At 38.1% G+C, this 22981-nt stretch overlaps 1 protein-coding gene across 1 annotated transcript in view; it reads right to left on the bottom strand.

Moving 5' to 3' along the window:
• The window catches only part of CUX2 (cut like homeobox 2), a 403117-nt gene that overhangs the window by 176906 nt on the left and 203230 nt on the right, over positions 1-22981 (bottom strand). The window contains exons 2-3 of the mRNA XM_063454230.1: positions 18216-18326; positions 16994-17041 (exon numbers count right to left, since the gene is read on the bottom strand). Of these exons, the coding sequence (XP_063310300.1) occupies positions 16994-17041; positions 18216-18326 (159 nt within the window). The remainder of the gene's footprint in view (positions 1-16993; positions 17042-18215; positions 18327-22981) is intronic.

The following is a 22981-nucleotide window of genomic DNA, read 5'->3' as shown; positions in this document are numbered from 1 at the left end:
ACCACACACTTATATAGAACATATCTCCATCGTCCTTTCTTGCTGGTAAGAGATGCTATACAAAGGTGAGCTATTTTACTGCAGCTGAGTTTAAAGGGACACTCCACTGCCCAAATACAAAATAAATAAAAATCACTGTTTAGTATATATACCCCAAATTAAATATTGTATGAATTTAAACATGCATTTTTTTCCATTAAGGATATATCTAAAACAGCTTGCAAAAACCGCAGATTTTTTTGTCTGCTGCATTTGCAATTCCGCATCTTCTAACTGTAGATACAAATATCCATTTTGCTATCTATCCTAGCTGTCCATATAAGGGTTAATTTGAACCAAGAATACATTTGGCATTTTATCTCCTATTCTCGGAAATAGGATTTATATAAAATCCTAGTTACGGGAAAAGTACTGATTTCAAAATAACTTGTTAATTGTCCAAGATATCGGTATTTGTAAATATCTGGTTTTAATCAAATGTGTAATGCGTTATATAACGAAAGATTATAACTAGAAACGGCTGTTTATAACTTGTGAAAAACAAATTACGTAATTAATGCTCATGACCCCCACCGACATGAAAATGGGGTATAAATGCAACTGACTTATAATTAAATTTGAATTGGTTATTGAACACGTCTCTGCTATTAATTTCCAATTTCCAGAGCTCTGAATGAGTTGGCAAATATCCATCATCCACAAACTAACACTAACCCCACCCAGACTTTCTGTAGCTGTCCAATCACAGACTTATCAATGCAGTTCAATGAGAAGTCTTTGTAAGTCAGGTGCTCTGGGCAATTGCGCCCTTTTGAGTTCAGTGCAAATACCAAACTAGGAAGTAACAGGAGCTGGTGAATGCTTTAAAATCCAGGGGGTTGTAACCAGTATAATTTATAAAAGTGTCAATTTCTATTGAAATCTGCACTTTTTGTAAAATGAAAAAAAGAGGACACACTCTTCCCACATAAAGCTTTTTAGCAAGCTAAAGTGCTTTAGGGGTCTGGAGTGTCCATTTAAGTTCTACAATACAGGTTCCAGCCCAACAGGCTGCTATCAACTTATACACCAGCTCCACTTGTTATTATTCATATTTGCTATACATCCACCCCCAAGATACAGGTGGTCATAAAGGACTATCACTGCCATCTATGATTTGATTAATAAGAGCCCCGTTTAATTTATATGTTTACAGTCATGGGGAATAGAAACAGTACACCCTCTTTGAATTCTATGGTTTTCCATATCAGGACATAATCATCTGACCCTTAGCAGGTCTTAAAATTAGGTAAATATAACCTCAGATGAACAACAATACATGACATATTATATAGTGTCGTGATTTACTTAACAAAAATAAAGCCAAAGTGGAGAATTATGTCATGAAAAACTAAAAATTCAAAGGAAGTGTACTTTCTTTTTCCATGACTGTAAATTTACTGTAGTAATTAGGATGCTTAATAGGCCCATTTATGTGACCATTAAATACAAGGTTAATATATGAATATATGTATATAGAAGCAAAATCCAAATAGGTTATGGTGGGGAAAAATTGTGATTGAAAACCCCTTCCACCTGAAGTATGTGGATAGTTAATACAATACTAAACAAAAATCTGGCTTGACTGGTGTGCAGATTTTTGTTTAGCATTGTATTAACTATATGTATATATATCTATATATATATACACACATATACACACACCCCCCTTCCCGCCTGCCCCCCTTAAGCATGTTCTGGTGAGTGCGACCAACCCCCTATTTTTTCATAGATATGTATTTAGGAGTCTAGCCAGCTGCTTGGCTTTGCACCCCTCCCTGTCACAGGTGCCCCAATCCCAGGATCCTATTTGGCCTTGTACTGCAGAAAACTTGAGATGAAAGGATTTCCCCAAGAGAGTAGCTAATTTAGCAGACAGTTGGCATTTAGAGTAGGACCTGCCAAAGATGGGGTACATTGACGTTGTGGCAGGCTTATGCAATGCATGATCATATAATGTAACTAAATCCCCATCATTTTTTGCCTAGATTAGGTGTTTTTAATACAACTTACAACAAAGTAGCTGTTTAGTAGATAGGGAGTGTGCTGTATTTTCATTTTTTACTTTATGTATTGGCCCCCAGCAGCCCCCCCCTCTAAGCATGTTCTGGTGAGTGCAACCAAACCCCTGTTTATATATATATATATATATATATATATATATATATATGTGTGTGTGTGTGTGTGTGTGTTTGATCCTGAGGAAAGGCCTGACAAAGGACTGAATCTATTTTAATGCATATCGAATAATATTTTGCATTTTAATTGAAGACCGAGCGTGAAGCTTCCTCCCTTCTTCATTTGGATACTCAAGGCTCAGGCTGGCACCCTGCATTTGCTGGTATACTTTAAGCCTGTATGCAAGGACCAGCTTTTGTTTGTTTTTTATATATATATATCTGTCCCATCGGGTTTAATAGAGTAATAAAGTAACACAATAAAAACAACAATTATGAAAAAGTTTGTATTTGACTGAAGTGGAAAAAATATATCTTTTTAATGTTTTACAAATGGAAAACATCATACTGGAAGACTGGTCTCAAAACCGTGCTACATCCATTTAAAAAAGTTTCCAAGAATATTAGATTGGAATCAAACCTGTCCTGTAGATACTGTAAGTAGGTAACCAAGTCTTTAATGCGTCTAGTAGTTTAAGTAGTTAATCCTTTTTTGAAAGCCTATTTATATATGTTGAGGCTTTAGATACTGAGACAGATCAATCATTCACTTGATCTCATAGATTAAACTCCCAGAGTTTGATATACTGAGCAACATTAATTTGACACAAATTAGAAAGGAATATGCATTTCTTGACTAGCGACAACATTGCATCGGCATACAGGCAAATGCTTTGCTCTTTGGAACCAGCTTGCTCAGACTATTAAGGTATTAAGCAGAGCTGCTGTCTAATGGGAATGCATCCTGCCAACATCATTACTCACTCCCACTTCCAATAAATAAGAAGTGAGCAAGAGAAGACTAATGGCTGCCAGTCAATCAATGAGGCTACACATATTACAGAGTGTCAGGGCTCCGCGGGCGGCAGTGAGGGGAGGCTGCAATCCTCTCGCAGCACTCACCCTCGGTCCGTCGCCGCCCGCGGTCCCCTCTCCCCTTACCGATAAGCGAGCGGCGTCCTCTCCTCTTGACACGCCGCTCGCGTCCTCCTCTCCCCCTCCCAGCGGCAGCATGTCTAACGCCGCACGCTGTGAGCCGGCACTATTATCTAAGCGCCGGGGTCACTCACGTGACCCGGCGTTAAAGCTACAGTGCAACAAACACAGTGGGGGGTATAGATATCCCCCACGTGTGTTTGTTAATACTGATTGGTGGTTAGCCAATCAGGATTCAGGCTAGGATTTAAATACTTACCTTTCCTGTCTTTCTGTGCCCTGTTGTGGTCTTTGCTTCATAGTATTGATTGTGAACGTGTGCTTTCTGGTTACGTACTCTCTGGCTTGTTATACTGACTTTGTGACTTTCTCCTACCCTTTGACCTCGGCTTGTTTCTCGTTATTCTGTTTTCTGGTTCCCCTTTCCCGGCTTATCTCCTGACTATTCTGTGTGTGCTTAGCCCGGCCACTCTAAGGACCGGTACTGCACACTTTCTGTGTGTGTGTCTGTGTGTGTGTTAGCGTGTTGGGTTCCCCGGAATCGTGACACAGAGGACCTCTGAAAGAAACAGGCCCTTCTATACTAAATGGCACTGGTGTAGGTGACATACTCCAGTGTCGAAAACACTGTGTTAAAAAAACACTCCAATGTTAAAAACGGTATGTAGTTTTAATGTTTGGAGTGTTTCTTTATTACAAAAAATGACAGACAGCAACCCCATAAACTAAAACTAAATCTTATTTACCTTTTCGGACAAGTGTCAAGTAACATCTCGAAGCAGTTCTGCTCTGTCAGTGATAACAGGTGCATGCAGTCCCAGACTGGCCATCGGTCTATGCAGGGCCCGCGCTATCCGACCACCGGCCCTGCTGTATTCCATGATGGGCTGGTGAGGAGATCAAAGATCTCCCTCACCGGTCCACAGGCAGTTTAATGAGGCCGCTGGCGGGCAGGGAGACAGGAGAGGACCCGGAGGAGCTCTATCTTGCAGCTCCACCGGGTTCCTCTCGCAAGATCCGGAGCATTGCTATGGCAACGCTCCGGGTCTTGCGAGAGTGAACTCTTGCCCCACAGGCTAGAGTTCACTCACCACTAGGACCACCAGGTACAGCAGCATGATCCCCACTCCCAGGTAAAAGGTAAGAAGGGAGGGGGGATACAATGCTTGCTTTTTTTTACTTAAAAAAATGAAATACATATATATTGATATTAACCTGGCTCCCCCAAACACACAATCCCTCCAAAATTTTACACACAGCACCCTTACACACACAAACAAACACATACACACCACTCACACACACACTGCACCCCCCACTTACACACAGCACCCTCGCACACTGCTTCCTCACACACACACAGCACCCTCACTAACACAGTACCCTCACACTCAAACACACACTGCATCCCTTTCACACACACACATGGTGCACCCCTCTTACACACAGTGCACCCCTCTCACACACAGTGCACCCCTCTCACACACGGTGCATCCCTCTCACACACGGTGCATCCCTCTCAAATCAGTGCGCCACTCACACCCACACACTGCACTCCTCACATATACACACTACATACTTCACACACACACACACACACACACACACACACACACACACACACTGCATCACTCACACACACACACACACAAACAATATTTCCAAACATATATGCATATATACTACAGAACCCCTAACACACTCACTGTACCACTCACACACATACTGCACCCCTAAACACATTACATTCCAGACATACACTAGATCCCTTACCCAACTCTGGATCATCTACACAAATGCACACACTAGATCCCTATATACACTTTGAATCCTCTACACACAATCACTAGATCTCCTATACACACTCTGGGTCCTTCAAACACACATTAGACCCCACTACACAAACACACACACGACACAACCTACACACACACACACACTCTGGATCCCCTATGTATACACTAGATTCCTTGTAAGCAAACACATACTACATTCCCTAAAAACCCGCTCTCTAAAACCCCTATACACACTACATCACCTATACACACACACACACACACACACACTACAGCCCGTATGCACACACTCGCTACATCCTCTATACACATTATGCCCTCTATACACACACTCTCTGCAGCACCTAGACACACATACATTACATTACATAACAAACAAAATTACTGAAACCAACCTAATAACACAATACCACACCCCAATCAGCTCACTCTACACACACGCAATCCCACAAGCAAGCTCCAAACACATGCACAATACTCTTTCCTGGCATTTTTGTCTCCTGGTATCCCATTCATGAAGACACCAGAGACACATTTCAAGCAAACACAGCGCAAGTATGTTATTTGCTTGCACTGTGCAGAACATTTACGGGGCCTTTTTCTCATGCTAGAGCTCTGTGCACGATCTGCCCTTGAAGAGCATTGAACCAACATGCTCACTTTGAGATGGAATGCTCTTGTCATTGGTGATGACAAAACACACCCTATCTGGCCCCACTCCCTCTCAGTGGGCCACTGTGATTAAAAAATGCTCGGGCTGAATTTTTTTCCCAGTCTGGCCCTGGGTGCATGTGTGGCAATTGCTGTGAATGTGCCAATCAGATGCATCAATCGCCCAATAGAACGCTTTTCATACGGAAGAATTTACTAATGTTTCCTTCTCCAATGGAGGTGCTTCACTTCTGCTTGAATGATTGTTCAAGCAGTGGGAACCAGGAAGCTGTCCTGACTGTCAGCTTAACTTCTAGGGCAGTTAAACTCCAACCACCTGATTTTAAGTGGTATTGGTGGTAGGAGTCTGGGTCTGCTTGAAACATTGCACATTCACAATAATTTGCAACAGTTGTAATAACCTTCTACCTTGCAGACAGGGCTTCTTAAGAAGTCTGTGATTGGACCTCTTGAGGACTGCCATGACCTCGGATGGAGGACAGCCCTGGGAGCTTCACACAGCGCTGGATTCAAGGTAAGTTTAAAGATTTTTTTACCTTTTAATAATATTTTTTAAATTATCATTTTGCAAAGGGTCAGAGTAACCCTGTAATTAAACAGTACCAAAAAAAATTATATTATCTAAACTATATGAATCTAGTCATTATAAACTTTTAACATATATACCAATGTTTTGTAGTAATATACTGTAATATTATATAATTTTTTATTTTATATTTAAACTGCAGGCGTTGGAACACAATAATCTCATTTAAACAAAATAAGTATTACAGATCTGAAGGACTCTTATCTGTAGACATTGTGTCTGCATATCAATCTTTTCTAAAATATAAGCAATGTCCAATAATACCGATACTCGAAAAATACTCATCTCTGATTTTTTTTTCTCAATTGCTTCACATCTACAGATACTGTGAGGACCACAAAGTGGCTAAATTGTTCAGTCCTATTCCTTCCAATGTCTGAAATGAAGTACTCTGGATATCTAATAAATCTTGGCCCTGTTTGAGATATTTAATTCAGCTTTTGTGACTCATTCTATATGAGTTAAATGACCACAGTACTTTGTTTATTTGTAAAATAAATCAAATACATTTAAGTAATTAGGCCTTATCAATTATGTATAATTCATAAACAGAGCATTATTGTCAAATGTAAATATATATCATTATTATTATAAAACATATAATTACACATGCATCACACATATATATTATCATCCTTCACACACTTTATAAATCCAAACGCTTGATACGCATTATACTGGTATATCATCACACACTGTAAATTCACTTGTATCACACACACTAAACTTGCATTCAAGAGTGCCAAGAGATGTACAAATCGGATCAGTGATCATTAAGGAGAGGAACAGTGGGAAAATAATAACAGTGTAAAACTGGGGACCGTAAAAGGTATTAGTGGACACTACAAATAGGGCAAACTGATGCTTCCATGCAGACACATTCAGAAATATCACTACAAGAGTGCAGTCTAGCTATGAGTTGGTCTCCTTTTTAAATCTTTATTTAGGACTAGGCATAGCAGAAGAAACATTTAAAGGGACACTATAGTCACCAGAATAACTGCAGCTTTATTTGTCGTTCTTGTGTCTGTAATCAGTCCCTGCAGGTTCTGTGCTGTGAACATTGCCTTTTTTTAGAGAAAAGGCATTGTTTATATTGATGCCTAGGGACACCTCCAGTGGCCATTCCTCAGATGACTGCTAGAGGTGCTTCCTGGGGCAGTGCTGCACAGTTTGCAACACTGACATTCCGTGTCTCCACCCTTTGCATGGAGACATTGAACTTTCCTCATTAATTCAATGCATCTCTATGAGGAGATGCTGGTTGGCCAGGGCAGCATTTGGCTCTGCCTCCACCCCACTCCACCTCCTTGACGATCTCAGCCAATTCAATGCTTTTCCTATGGGAAGGTGACTTAATTAAATTGTTTTTGCTGATCAATAGTGTGCTTATCTTAAGAGCATGAGGGCAAAAAATCTCAGTCAATGGTGCATCAGCCAGTGGAATACTCTATTAATTTGTTCCCTAATTTCTGTCCAATATAATTAAAGGAAAGTCCATCACATATCAATATACGGGTAGGGGAGTTGGAAGAAAACTATTTTATGGGCTCACTTATTCAAATGAAAAAAGCTGCCTATGTTGGTGATCTGGTGCTGTTGATACTGTGCTTGAAATAAATGAGCTTACCAATCATAAAGAATGTCCAGTTCTTACTTTTCTTTGTGGAACCCATTAACCCCAAAACCCCAAAACGACCCTTAATTCTAAAATGTTAATCAAGACCGAGCATTTTTGATACAGTGACTTGATTTGGCCATATTTTTCTTTACATCTATTAAGCTTAATATTTTAATGGTAATATGCAATTATCCTGAGAATAGAAATGTCACATATTCACACTGGAAAAATAAACCTCTGTTGTTTTTCTAATTTTAATATTTTTATTAATTCATGTGGGCATTTTATAAAAGTTTAATCTGCGAATTAGCATAACAAAACCTATAATTCAGATGTTTTCAGCGATCTATCAGGCTAAAAAGTATGTTTAAAATAATGATTATAATAAATGAAGGTAATTAATTGTATCTTTTTTTTCCCTTTACAGTCTAGTCAGCTTAATTTTACCTTTCAGCTAATAATGAGAAAATAATTTTTGTGCTCTGGGGGTTAATGATATGTAACTGCAAGAACTGCTAATTGCATGTTGCAAACCATTCATCAAAATTCCCATCTGTGCTACTTGATTATGTTTGCTAAATTATTGCTTTGAATTATCTTTTGTAAAGCAACTTTTGTAATTAGCAGGGCTCTCGTCTTTCTCTGGTTTTTCTGCGCAAAGATATTAAAAGTTTGTCCATTTCAAGCAGGCCTTCGTTCATTCTGTCAATTACATAGACGCAGTGTGTTCTTTTCCTTGATGTCAGAAAAACACACGGTTTTCTTTTATTTTGACAAGCAGTGTGAATGAAAAAGAGGATGTTGTGGGATTGTGTGTTAGTGCAAACTATGGTTGCTGTAGGCTCACAGGTCTAAGTATCCCATGGCTTCTATTGCCCCAATGCACAGAATCTAGTATTTGCTATTCTTCTTCTTTCAAAGATCTAGCAACCTCAGGGCTGTGTTAACGCATTTACAAGCTGGGCAGTTGCCCGGGGGCTCCATAAGCATAGAGTCCCCGCAGGCTCGCCAACTTTTAGGTATATTCCAGGTGATTTATTCAGAACCTTCAAACCCTCTTTATTAAAACATTTAGGTTGACTAATCACCTCAGTATCAGCTGTTATCTGCACATGTGATCTTGCTGTTGCAAATGCATATCTTGACCTTGACGAAAACAATGTACACGTACTAATTGTACATAAGCAAGACAGAATCAACACACATAATTTGCTGAAGCCGTAAAGCGTTAATAAAGTTCTTAGAATATTTTTAACAGTCTATGTCAGTTGCCTTCCCTTGTTACCTACTAAATGTTTTTTTTTTTATTATTAATCTCTGCTGTACAGCATTAATGCTTAAACACTGATTTTGTTGGAGGTATCAATTAATATAAGCCTAATTTATCAATAATGTACATTCTCATTCCTGTGAGTGGTTGTGTAGGCAGGACCCCAGTGCGCTGCTTTGACCAGCAGCCTAAAATGCCACGAAGACAGCCCTGAGCTACCTAGCACTGTTAAAATTCCCATTTTACAAGCACAAAAGTCTACATGGTTACTCAAAACTTTGGGCCTGGGCAGAAGCATTCTTCTCCATGCCGACTGGGCATCATTGGAGTTGTAGTACAATGCCAGGGCTACTGTTGCCCAGTGCTGAATAGGGCATACTAGGTGAGTATCACGAGAATTGTATTTTCAGAATAGGTGCTATCCAGCCCTGACATGCCACCTGAACACTGTAGCTGTTGTAGTCCAATATTAGCTAAACAGATGAATGACTATTTTCTCACAGTCAATGGACTATATTACTATGTGCATATTAATTAAACTGAGGGCTCCTATGCAGTAACCAAAGGGCAGATTCACCTGGACAGCATCTTAAAGTGGTAGTCAAAGCACCATAACCATCCTGCTGTAATTGTTATAGTGCCATTAATCAAAGGGCACTGTCTCATGGTAAGTAGTCCAAACATTTTTTTAACAATTTGACAATTACATGGGTCACCTGGGTGCCCATGGCCCTTCAGGTCATCTCAAATAAAAAAAAATCTTAATAATATCCAGAAAGAATAGAGGCTGGCTATGGACTAGCTGCAGTGTACCTACGATTTATGTTGTCTAAAATCAGTTCAGCACCTGGGATGCTGATCAATAATATCTGCACCAGCCTGGATTGATTATTGGACACCACCATCAATAGCAGCTGAATAACACTTTGACTTCCTGGATCATATAATGCTTTATCGGTATTAAAAGGAAGACTAGAGAGCTGCAGTGCAGGAATATTCTGCATAGAATGACTAGACAGCTTGGATCAGGAGTGTGCTGATGAGATGAGTGGCTGTTTTTATTGTTCCTTTTGTTTCTTTACAGCAATTCATTTGCAGGTGGTGTAACTGAGAAGCTCAAGTCTTCTCACACTAATAAAAGGGAAGTTGGTAATCATTCTATAGTCTTTGTCTTGGCATTACTGTAAATATTAGTGAAAGATTAGTGAAACATGTGAGAGAAGATTATGAGCTAAACAATAAATGATAGAACTTGTGATGTCTTCATATACTTGTAATTTTTTTAAATAAATGTATAGTTATATTAGTTCATTAACCAAAGTGACAGAACAGTTGCATCATTCTAAACACCCTTGTCTGCTTTTACATTTATTGGCATATAGATCTAGAACTATAATCAGTTACTTGTAAACAACACATTTTTTTTTTTAAAGGAATAGGCATTTTATACATACATATATATGAAAGGCTGGGCCTGTAGTTGTGGGAGGGGATATTGCTATAAATACACAGATCACCCCTTCCTCTGGGCTGAGACTGTCTGGTTCAGTACAGACCCATCTACTTGCGGGTTCAAAGGTCATCAACACAAACTGCCTATACTCTAAACAAGCTGGTCTTGGCCTAGTGTGGCCCACGCAAGTATTCATTTTACCTCACTCTAGTAAACAACTGCCTCCTCCCTAGAAGCTCATGGGGCAATGCTGGTTTTTCAACAAAACCTTAAGTTTGTTCAGCTATTCGGACATGGCGAATTTCACTACCAACAAAAATTCCAAGATTTTACTATTTACATGACGTAAAGTCATGATTTATTAACGACATGGAGACGAGTATTGTGCATTCCCTTTCTATTTTATTCCCTCAGCAGCAAAACAATTCAGAGAAAAAACAAAGTAATTTAACAAATAACATTATAAAGCAGGTTCCTGTCTGTCAACCAGAGGTTCTTAGATTGTTCCTTCCAACACTGGGCAAACTAGTTATTTCTATATTGTCACTTCTAGATTGCATAGTGACACTATATGCAGAAAGGCCAATTCCGAGAGAGCCCTCTGGGTATTCGGATACTCATTGGGCCAACATTGTTTGGTAATTCACTGTTTAGTAGATATGCCCCAAGGTACAGCTTCCATGCATTTAATGATGTAATTTTCATTGGGATATTATTTAAAAACCGCTAGCTAAACCTGCAGTTCTCTTGTCTGCTGCTTTTGCATTCCCTCACTTTCTAACACCATTCAGACTTTCTTTGTACGGTCTAGAACACGCATTAGGAACATCATTCAGTTATGTTCAGTTTAAGCATAAAGTTGTATCTGATGCTAATATTACTGAGCTATTCTACTATTATTCTAGCATTTCCTGTTGCTTTCAACCCTAATCTTCCATGCCAGCTGTGTATGCATAAGTGTTTATCATCCTCCTAAGCATTCCCCATGTCGGTCTTTTTTATATATGTCTTATATCTCCTGTCTTTTCCTATGTGTTACATATAACACTATGGCATTCTAGAGGCCTCTGTTCCCGTTTTGATTCTGTCTTCCAACACCTCCTTTTTTGTGGCTCAGTAGGTATGTTTCATATGTTGTTTTATTGATGATTATGTTAACCATTTCATAAGCTAGATGATGATTAGTAACTGTCGGGTTCTCTACCATCTATTACCAACATTATCTTAGTTACAACCTGCCACATGCTAATTCGGCAAACCCTTTGGTCATTTCATTTGCATTATAGCTATCTTAATAGGGTTGCCTACTATCCCGTCATACTACTTGTCATCCTTAACACTCTCATTGGGCCATAACATCGTGGAGTAACTGTAATGCCTCATCCCATACATTAGCTTTACCTCACATTAAACACCTTGGTTCACCTGTATCTATTTAGGCAGGTTCATTTTCATACTACATTCCATTATTACACTCAGCCTTCTTAGGCCCACACAAGGCTTTCCCATAGAGCCCTATCTCAAAACACTCCCTAGAACCTATCACTACGCATTTAACATATACAGGCCTCTTCGTTCAGTCACTATTTTAACTGTTTTAGTTTTAACTTCACCTCCACTTTGGGTCACTTGCTAGTTCTGGTATATTGCTTCATCCAGTACGCTATGGGATTCGATAATGTGATGGTTGTCTATTTCTCAGGGTGGTCTTTCTCATACGTACATCAGGTCTTTCCAGTGGAAGGATGTGCAGTGGGAATTTATGCCTAGATTCAGTACATCAGGTATTCAGTGTTCGAGGTAATCTGATAATTTCCAGTTGCTCCACTTCTCCGCAATATTATGTTTTGAAATGCCTTTCTGTCACTATGCCTACTTGCTCCAAACTTGCGGCTGTTTATCCTCAACTAGATAATTTGTGATTGTACCCTTGCCTTGACATATACTTAACAGGGGTCATGTTGTTTCAATTATTCTGGCCACCTCCACTTATGGCCTTTCTTACATATCGAAACACGCTAGGAGTATATCAGTGCCAGTGTTTCGCATTTAAGTTCTTCAAGTCACCATACAAGTGACTCGCTAAACGATACTACCTCCCTTCTTACAACAACCACTTGCTCTACACAACTTATGTTTAACTTGGTCTGGCTGTTAGGGTTTCTTAAGTGACCCTAGATAGTTTTCAGCTTCTTGTGCCATTATTTAGCAGTCCCACAAGGCCAACTCCTATCCTCAACTACGGAGGTATTCACCCCTCGGGCTAAATCATAGTTACTGCCTCGCATCTCTGCCCTCTTGGCAAAAGCAGTTAGGCTCTCACTTGTCACGGCTAACCCTTTTTGAATCTATTTAATCCTCATCGAGAGGCCAATACCCCGCCACAACGCTCATGTACCCAATGAACCAAATTATAGGTAGAGCCTCTCATCGTCACTTGGCATAACATAAGTCAGCCAGTATCTTGGTGTTATAAAGTGTCTCCCACTAACAAATTTTCTCTTTCAGGTATGGTTATAAATTCTGATAAAATGTAAAGTATTGATTGTGTAATGTCGACACGTATTATAGTGTGAAGCTATTAACTTTTTGCTCTCTTTTTACAGGCCTACCTGAACATCGGTTTCGGCAAACCACAACCGATTAGGCACCACTAACATAACTCGGCTTATTGTCCCCGACAACAAATGTAAATATATATATATTTATATATATACACATACATACACACACACATCTGTAGTAGTTACGGTGCATGGAGTGTTCCTTTAAATGTACAAGAATAAAAGCACTGGCCAAGATAATTATTATATAAATATATTTTAGTTTATCTGTTATATTTTTTATTTTCTTTAAATTTTTATTGAAATACTCAACAACAAGAAAAATATAGTCACAGTTAAATTATTTATTTATTTATAAAATATTTTACCAGGAAAGATGCATTGAGATTTCTCTCGTTTTCAAGTATGTCCTGGGCATGATGATGATGCATAAGCCCACTAGAGACACTTGGGCTTAGAACAAGAAACGACAGGAGTGAGCATAGTCACAAATGTGTATTAAGCAAAGACAGAAACAATTGAAAACTGTAAGATAATGTACAATAAAATAAAGAGTAAATGAAAAAATAAAAAGGGTATTGTCATCATTACTTCGTACAGTAATAAATAATCATCTAGTTCAAGAGACCAAAGTAAAAAGAGAGGCGTAGAAAAGGGAAAGAGAAGGAAGGTAAGAGGGGGAGGGATAGAAGTGCAAAAAGAGAGCAAAAATGAGAAGAAAGAAGGGGGAGGAGGGTCGTCCACCTAGAGAAAAAGGACGAGGATATCAATTACTATTTTGTGTTTTCTTCCAATGTGACTATTTGTTTGGGGGTTCTGTAATGTAACACCGACAACCATTGTGTTCTTCTCTGTTATATTAAAACAATAAAATGTTTTGGAGGGAAAAATGTACAATAATAAAGAATACTCGAAAGCCTTGTCATTCACAAATTTTGTAAATTATCTATTTTAAAATTAAACAAGTGACGTAGTTATAAATAACCTAGACTGCCATCCAGAAGGACTGCGGATGCTCCAAGATTTCAGTGTACTATTTGTGCACAAATTAATTGATCCAATACATGTTTTATAAGGCAAATCGTTACGTTCTGCCAGAACTCAATGCTCTCCAAGGGCCTACGGACAACCATGACATTCATAGTGTATTTCTGAAGCAGAGAGAGTAAGAGTTGCAGAAGATTTAAGTTCACATTCTAAGGCTTTATTATGTCCCGAGCCTGTTTCTGCCATACATGGTAGATATATGAATTAGGTTTAAACATTTAATTAGTAGATCTAAAAAAAAAATCACCCTCTCTTTAGACCTTGTAATATATTTAAAATGACAAGCATTTTAGAAAGAAAAGAAAATACCTACCACCCATATTGGTGCGAAAAGCACCCTGCTGTCGATGTGTAGGCAGCTCTATATATGTTGATTATTATTATTATTATTATTATTATTATTATTGCCATTTATATAGCGCCAACAGATTCCGTAGCGCTTTACAATATTTTGAGAGGGGGGGATGTAACAATAAATAAGACAATTACAAGAAAACTTACAGGAATAATAGGTTGAAGAGGACCCTGCTCAAATGAGCTTACAGTCTATAGGAGGTGGGGTATTAGAAACATTAGGATAGGAAATATCAAGTAGGAGTGAAGCAGAGCTGGAGGAGAGAGCAAAGCACTATCCCATAGGAGAGCAAGAGACAGGTATGTAAGGGAGAGATTACTCTGGGAGGCCATACGCTTTCCTGAAGAGATGGGATTTAAGGCCCTTCTTAAATGATTGAAGACTAGGGGAGAGTCTGATGGCAGTAGGCAAGTTATTCCATAGGAGAGGAGCCGCCCGTGAGAGGTCCTGCAAGCGTGAGTTGGCCGTACGGGTGCGAGCAGCGGTCAGGAGGTGGTCGCGGGCAGAGCGGAGGGTACGAGGAGGGGCATACCTCTGGATCAGTGAAGAGATATAAGAGGGGCTGGAATTGTTCAGTGCTTTAAATGTATGGTTAGCACTTTGAATTGACTCCTATAGGATACAGGGAGCCAATGTAAGGACTGGCAGAGGGGCGAGGTGTGAGAGGACCGACTGGATAGGAAAATCAGACCAGCTGCAGCATTCATTACAGACTGTAGCGGGGCAGTACGGCTTTTGGGGAGACCAATCAGGAGAGGGTTACAGTAATCCATGCGGGAAATTACTAGAGCATGGACAAGCTCCTTGGTAGCATCTTGCGTAAGAAAGGGGCGGAAGCGGGCTATGTTTTTGAGTTGGAACCTACAGGACTTGGCAACAAACTGGATGTGAGACTCAAAGGTGAGACCAGAGTCAAGTATGACGCCAAGACAGCGCGCTTGTAGGGATGGACTCATGTGGATATCACTGACTTGAAGGGAGAGTGAGAGAGGAGGATCAGTATTAGGAGGAGGAAAGACAAGGAGTTCAGTTTTAGAGAGGTTAAGTTTGAGAAAGCGTGACGACATCCAGTCAGAGATGGAAGAGAGGCAAGCAGTGACACGTTGCAGGACGGCCGGGGAGAGGTCCATGTTTGTAAATTGATTTAAAGATGTAACCATCATATTATTTTATTTAAAACAGACGCTGTAGACCTGTTATGGCTTTCTGTTGTGTAGATGGGTATGTTTGTAAAAACAAAAAGTGCTGGGTTTTTGATGGCTGTAGTGTGAAAAAAGACCTTAGACATTTTACACGGGGATATTCAGTAAAGTGGGAATTCAAAGTGAGTAAAGTGAATTTCAACCTTAAGGCCTGAATGGGTAAATGTAAAGCATAGATGACGTAGAGAATTGGTTCAGTTTATCTTTTTTGACCTTTTTGAAACGGACATTGAATTCACTTTAGTGAATAATTCGTGTGTGTGTGTGTTTGCAATCCTTATCGACCTAGGCCAAAATAGTTAATTGTAAGATTCTCCAACTCACCAATATTTTGAGTTCAGCTATTTCGGACTGCAATATTCAATTCCCTGGTCAATTACTGTCAGTTAATATTTTAGTGAATAGCCGATTTATTTGAAATGGACAGCTTCCTGGCAAGCTACTTTAATAAGAGAGAGTCACAAAGCTTTTGATAAAGACAAATTATCCCTAGAAAATTATTGAACGGCCCTCAGTATTCAGGAGAAGAATGTCATCATTTTGCAGGTGGAACACAATTAATAAAGAGTGCTTCTAATGCCTGTGATGGCAAGGAGGGCTTAACTAGAAAAAAAAATCAGGCGGGTTCCACGAGAATTATAGTTTATAAACTCCAAATCAATAAATGTTGGCACTTCCATCTTACAGATCTACTTTGGCGCAGTGATCCATACCAAACTGGTCTTTGTTGATTTGATGATTAAAGGAGAATCTCCAGTCAGTTTTGCGTACATACCATACATTCCAAATGGGACGCTTTCGTTTTAGGGGTCTGAATGGGGTTCTGTTCAGGGGTGGGGAGGTTCTGAGGAATTTTAGGTGACTTATTAACAACAATTTATACAGCTAAAATTTAATTTCAAATAAGAACAATGTATCTTATTTACTAAGACAGATGTATAAAAAACATTTATTGTAGTTTAAAGACACATTACTGTGAGTAATATTGCTGTGGAGCTATGTTATACACTCAGACACACTAACAATATATCCTTGAACAGGAGGACAGGATGATTTTGGCTCAAAATAGGGACTGTGCCTCCTAAACGGGGACACTTAGCAGGTATGAGATTTTGAATGCATCTGACTACGTCAGAAGAATTATAAAACATAACATTTTCGCAGGATAAGGAGAAATTCTATTGAACAGCTGTTTATTGTTGTATTGATATTACCTGTTATATGCAGGTGTTCTAGAGCAAAGAGCAAAAAAAATCAAATATGTAGCAAACTTACCTCGGCTTGGAAGCTCTTTAGAACCGGAGCTACAATTTCCCTGATTTCCTAAGAAGAAAATGTAAAGTTAACTATAAGGAGAGATTGAATGCAGAAAAACAAGGTCAGACAGAGAGGGAATGGAAGGTTGGCTTAATGGAAGAACTGAGACCTTTATCTTACTACAGTATACTTAGGTCACCTGCACTTAAAGTAATATGGCTCAATGGGATATCTATACGGGACATACATAGAAATATTTATATTGATGCTTCACTTTTCAAGAGACTGATAGCAGTACAATTTCAGAAAAAATAAAGATAATTAAATACGATTTTCAGGTTTATGCACCAATGTGATAGTAAAAGGGTCTTATTCGCCTGGAAAATTAGCAAGTTCGACTGGTCCGCTTGGCAGTTAGCCTGGCATGATTCACACTAGGCTTCGTGCCAATCAAGCAGGCAGGTTCACCAAGGGCAGACTATATCCTAAAAAAACTATAACAGAGATAGTGGAAAACAAAAAAAAGGCAAGTAAATTAGGTGAGGAATGAAAAAACCACACTGGAGAGAAAATGTGACATAAAACACGTAGATGAATACTTAAGACACAAAGGAGACCGTGAAGGCCAGAAAAACACATGGGAAAACAAAAATAAATGTTCCCCCAGAACAATATCACAAATACAGAAAGAAGGTACATAAACTCAAATAACATACAAGGTGAAACAATAAAGCGTGGACTGTTGCGAATTTCAAAATGAAAATAACTTTTATTCAAATTGTCTATTTCGGCTGAAAACATGGAATTCACTTTTGAGTTCAACTTCAATCCTCAACAATGTACACTTTAGTGAACAATCTAAAGAAAATAGGAAATAGTGGAGGGGAACACAAATGAGTCGTTTTGTATTTTAGGGTAATTACTCAAACTGGTAAAATTAATTAGACAAAATTATTAAATTGAACAAAAGATGATGAGTAGACAGAAACACTAAAGATTGTTTGGAAGGAAGCAGATTGCCCAAGGTAGTATGACAGGGACGAGAACAGCAGCAAAGGATATAAGAAGTCAAAAAGACAGTGGGGACAAAGTTACACAATACCAAGCGGAACAGTCAATGTAATAAATACAGTCTGTAAAAGGACATGTTAAAGAAGAGAACTAGAATTACTAGTTTGCACTAAGCCCCAATATGTGTATCAGTACCCCAGTAAAATAAATGAAAATAACAGTTCAATACCTCTGGGACATTTTTCTTAAACTCCCGGCTGATTTCAATAAGCCTCTTGTGAGAATGCTCGCTCTCTTCCTGCCGCGCAGCCAGTTCAGACGCCAGCGAGTTGAGTTCTTTCTGTAATAGGAAATATAGGGAGGTTGGATTTTTTTTTTTTTTAATATGATACATAAATAATCCATCTCATATCCAAGTTTGCAAACATCCAATTCTTAGACACAGCAACAATATTGACTACGAGCAATGAATTATTTAAGCAAAAAAACGATGTATTCAATGCAAAAATCAGAACGGCTTTTAGATAATGAGAAGCCGCTGTAATCAATATACTTCAGTAAAGTTTCTTTCAAAGCGTTTCAAGGCCTTAGTTCACTAGTAGCTTTGCTCGAACCATTGCGGGATACAATGCCGTGTTCTCAGGGATTTAATGCAAAGAACACTTAGCTGCCAGCTAACATATATCAACAGGAGGGAATGGATCCAGAGCTCACTTACTTATGGTTAAGTGTTCATAAATAAGACTTTTAAAGATATATATGGCTCTTTAATTTGGGGAAAGTGAATGTGTGCATGCAGTAAACTGACCTCATGTGTAGCACAGATAAAATGAAACACACTTTGCAGTGGATACAGAGTATCATTAAAGAAACGCGCCCAGTAGCATGACAACCTGTATGTCGCTGTGTCCCTAATACGTAAAATGTTATTTACTAAATTGAGAATTGTTGGGAATTCAAAGGGAATTTCAAATTGAAGGCTAAATCGGTGGACATAAAAAAATGTCCAATGTCAGCTATGCTTCCAGTCTGGTTATTTCGGTCTAAAATTTGAGATTTACATTCAATTAACTTAATAGTATCTTTAAAATGCACTGATTCACAAAGATGGCTGCAGGTGAAAGTCAGCCCCTCAGTGATTTCACGATTTGCCATCTCATTTAACTGGCTTTTTCACAGCTTTTGGTGAAGGAGAACCAGAGTTACAGTTATGCAATCAAGCATATAGCTCCATTCACACACACAAAAGTTGCAATCAGATTATGCGCCAAGCTTATGCAGCATTTTCATTATATATTACACGCTCATGAAGTTTCTTTTACATTCCCCTACCCAAGCATCTCTTTTCTAGAACCTACATTTTTTTTTACAAATGTTTCACAGAGCCCCACAGCAATAAAATGCGCTCTAATGTGCAGTGTGTATTTCTAAATTTTTCGCAGAACGGGGGTGTGGCTATTCACTCTCACCCCTAAAACGACAGTGTCCACTTAAAATGTTACCTGCTAGCTATTAAAATATGTTTACACAATTATCTACACAGTCATCAATGAGCAAGTACCAACCCACACATTTAGATTCTTGCACATCTATTACACAGCTGTTACTTTCAGTGTGCCAAGTCTAGTACACTCAAGGAAAAAAATTTAAAAAATCACAAAGCAAGTAACTGGCATCAAGATTATTTTTGACCAGTTGGTTGTGTCTGGAAATGTAATATGCCCAAATATACTAGAACACTGTCTGCGAACGAGTGAATTAATCTGGCATTGATATGATTTAATACACTGGCATAGTTCCAGTGAAAATTAACTGATTGTACAGTTTATTTTACTTGTGCTTTCATTGATATTGAGCCTACAAGTAATGCAATGACCTAGGTCCTAGGCAGCTCTTTTCAAACAATTATAGTCCTTTCCACTGAACATTAATGTTTTCATCAATCAAAATATTATCATAAAATGATGAATCAAAGTCGGAATGAAATGATTTGTCACATACATGAAACATGAAACTTGAATGTGCTTTTTAAGTCGTTTAACAATAGTTGGAAAGTAGTATCATTGATGCTAGTAAGTCATTAAATTTGACAAATGTAGGGTCTAACTTTTGCCTATACAGATTCTATATAAGAATGGACAAATCTTACAGTTGGCCAAAAGAAAGCAAAATAAAATAAATAGCAGTTTTGTTGGAATATTGGTTTCCTGGAGTTTTAAAAATTAGATTTTAATTGCTTCTGGAATCCTGATTGTTTAAAGCAATTATACATTTACTGCAATTACTATTAAAACACTCAAGGACAATTAGGACATTAGAAATTGATATATGGTTTTAAAAAAACTAACACTTATCCTATGGCTGCTAACGTGGTTAAAGGAGACCTCTCACAAAACACAAATTAACAAACCGGGTATATTTTACTTTTTAATGCTTTTTCTTTTTCTAGTGAATATGTTTATAAAGAAATAAATGAACAATTACAGTTACAAAACCAACATCATAACGAGATCGGAGAGTCAATACTTAGAACAGAGAATGTATAGAATATGTACTAAAAAGCTAATCAAACATACTTTTGGGGGTTTCAACGCTTTCTCCAGTAGGATTTTTCGTGTTGAAAGTGGATGTGACATTAGAAGAGAGAAGCTTTCCCAAATCGTGGAATTATCAACCAAGGACCTGCAGCCATATCAGAAAATTAAAAGGCTGCAATACAGCTAAGTATAATTGTGCCAATACGTTTCTTTTTGTTTTTGCTTTTTTATTATCTCATTTGCGTGCTTTTTAATTACATTTGTATGCCCTGCCAGCAAATGCTGAGCAAGAATGTGCTTCTATGGAATTTGTCTGTAGATGCCAGAGAGCGCATGCATTTGAAGCATCATGGGACAGCAAAGTGGCCACAACATGGAAGTGCAGCAGAGGTAAGTTTGTTTTTGTAGCCCCTGCTGCTTTAACCATTAGAGTAAACACTGCACACTTACTGGGGTGAGAGAATTCACAGTTCCTCTTCAACCACCATTGCTGAGGATTAATTTATCTGTAATTCTTGCCTTTTTAAAATGTCCATTTCTCTTACGCAAGCAGTCAAGAATCCTGAGGGCATATTTAACTTTTGGACCTTGCTCCTGCCTCCTGAGTTGCTCTCCATTTATTTAATTGTGTTAGAGGATTACCTTTCCCAGCGATGTCCAGAACTCTGCATTGTCAACACATTTCTGTAGGTACCTTGTACAATACATGTGTTGCAAAGTGCTTAGACACTAAAACAGTAAACCATTTTATAATACTATTAAACCAAAATAAATCAGAAAAAATACAGAAAAGGCTAGAGGAGTATAATATTCCCTAAAATGACAATTGTGGAGAATTAACAAGATCATTTTTTATTCAAACATAGTTGCACTGGAAGCATTATTTTTCCAGTTCTGGTATTTTGAAAAATGTGTGTATCCTTTCTTAAAATTCCACAATTTACAGTTTAGTGATTATTTTCAAATTCACATTGTGCTTGCAGCTTACGTAGCCTGTAGGCCTATTTACATTTGTTTCTTGAATTTTTCTTTCTTCAGTTTGGTGTATTTTTGTTGTGTATTTATCTGCAATGTACGTAACCATATCTGGAAAGTGATATGTTGAAACAAAGACAGTAAATCTATGTGGAACGTTAAGTATAACCCACTTATCTCTGTTGGTAAAATGAAAGCAATATGACTTTTTTGTTTGTGCACTGTGTTGCTACTCAGGTTTTTACTGCTAAGGGTAGAGGCATTTGATTAAGATGCTTTAACGTGTGTTTTTTTTTTTTAAATTGATAGAGCATTAATTTACCTGTAATATTTTACTGATTGGTCTGGTTTGTCTTTTGACAATAATCAATAGGATAGATAAGCAGACAGACATACTATTGATAGATATTATATATGCAATCCTCAAAGGACTTTTTGATACATTTTTATAAATTCCTTTATTTATACATATGATCTTGTGTCTTATTAAATACATTTTGGAAAATGTTTAAAAAATGTCCATTGAGTGGACTCCTTCAAGAGATTGTATGCTTTGGAGAAACAAGTGCAGGACTGTGGAATATTTATTATATATATTTCACACAAAGCAATAAGATAAAAACAATGGTTTTGTATAGGGCTGTATCTGTTTTTAAACTGCAGGACCCAGGATACTTGAAAGCATTTTTCAAGTGCAAGATAGAACACGTAAGTGGAAATAGTGATTTGAAGAGTGAAGAAGCAGGCACAGATGATTGTTATGACCTGCTATTAGCCAGCATATTGCGGCCTGTACACATGAGTCTGCTGTTAAACGTAACCTAATTGGGATATTAGCAATTAGTGGTGAAGATCAAAGCACATCACGTGCACACACTTTGTATCACTCAGAGGATCACGCCGCCTGATGTTAGCCAGCTCAAACAAGGACCAATATTCCAGCTGTAATTGGCTACATTAGTCTGCTAATGCAAGCTGACCCCAGGGAGGGATCGGAGAGATAGTCTGCAGCCCACCACGTCTACCATAAAACTGGCACAAAAGGGAAGCCAAGAGGCAGAGATCGCTTAATCTATACATGATAATCTATACATGATATATATATATATATATATATATATATCATGTATAGATTATCATGTATAGATTAAGCGTATAGATTAATCTATACATGATATATATATATATATATATATATATATATATATATATATATACTTAGCAGCATTCATTTCTTAAAAAAAAAAAATGGAGAGATGTTATAATAGTTACAAGACGTAATAAAAGTATCCATAAAGTGTATAAGGAATATATAAACTGGTTAAATGACATAGCTGAAGAGTTAGTAACTGCAAATCCTACCATCCAGGTAAGGCAGTGGGAAACTGAACACTAAAAATAGTAAAATTAATATTAATTAACATGTGGGAGTGCTACATGTGTTTTTGTTTGCTTGTATCACATAGCCATGATGCTGTTGCCC

This window comes from Pelobates fuscus, chromosome 5, assembly GCF_036172605.1.
Source record: "Pelobates fuscus isolate aPelFus1 chromosome 5, aPelFus1.pri, whole genome shotgun sequence".
Taxonomy (NCBI): domain Eukaryota; kingdom Metazoa; phylum Chordata; class Amphibia; order Anura; family Pelobatidae; genus Pelobates; species Pelobates fuscus.
The sequence above is the reverse complement of the archived record's forward strand: the minus strand, read 5'-3'. Positions and strand labels throughout refer to the sequence as shown.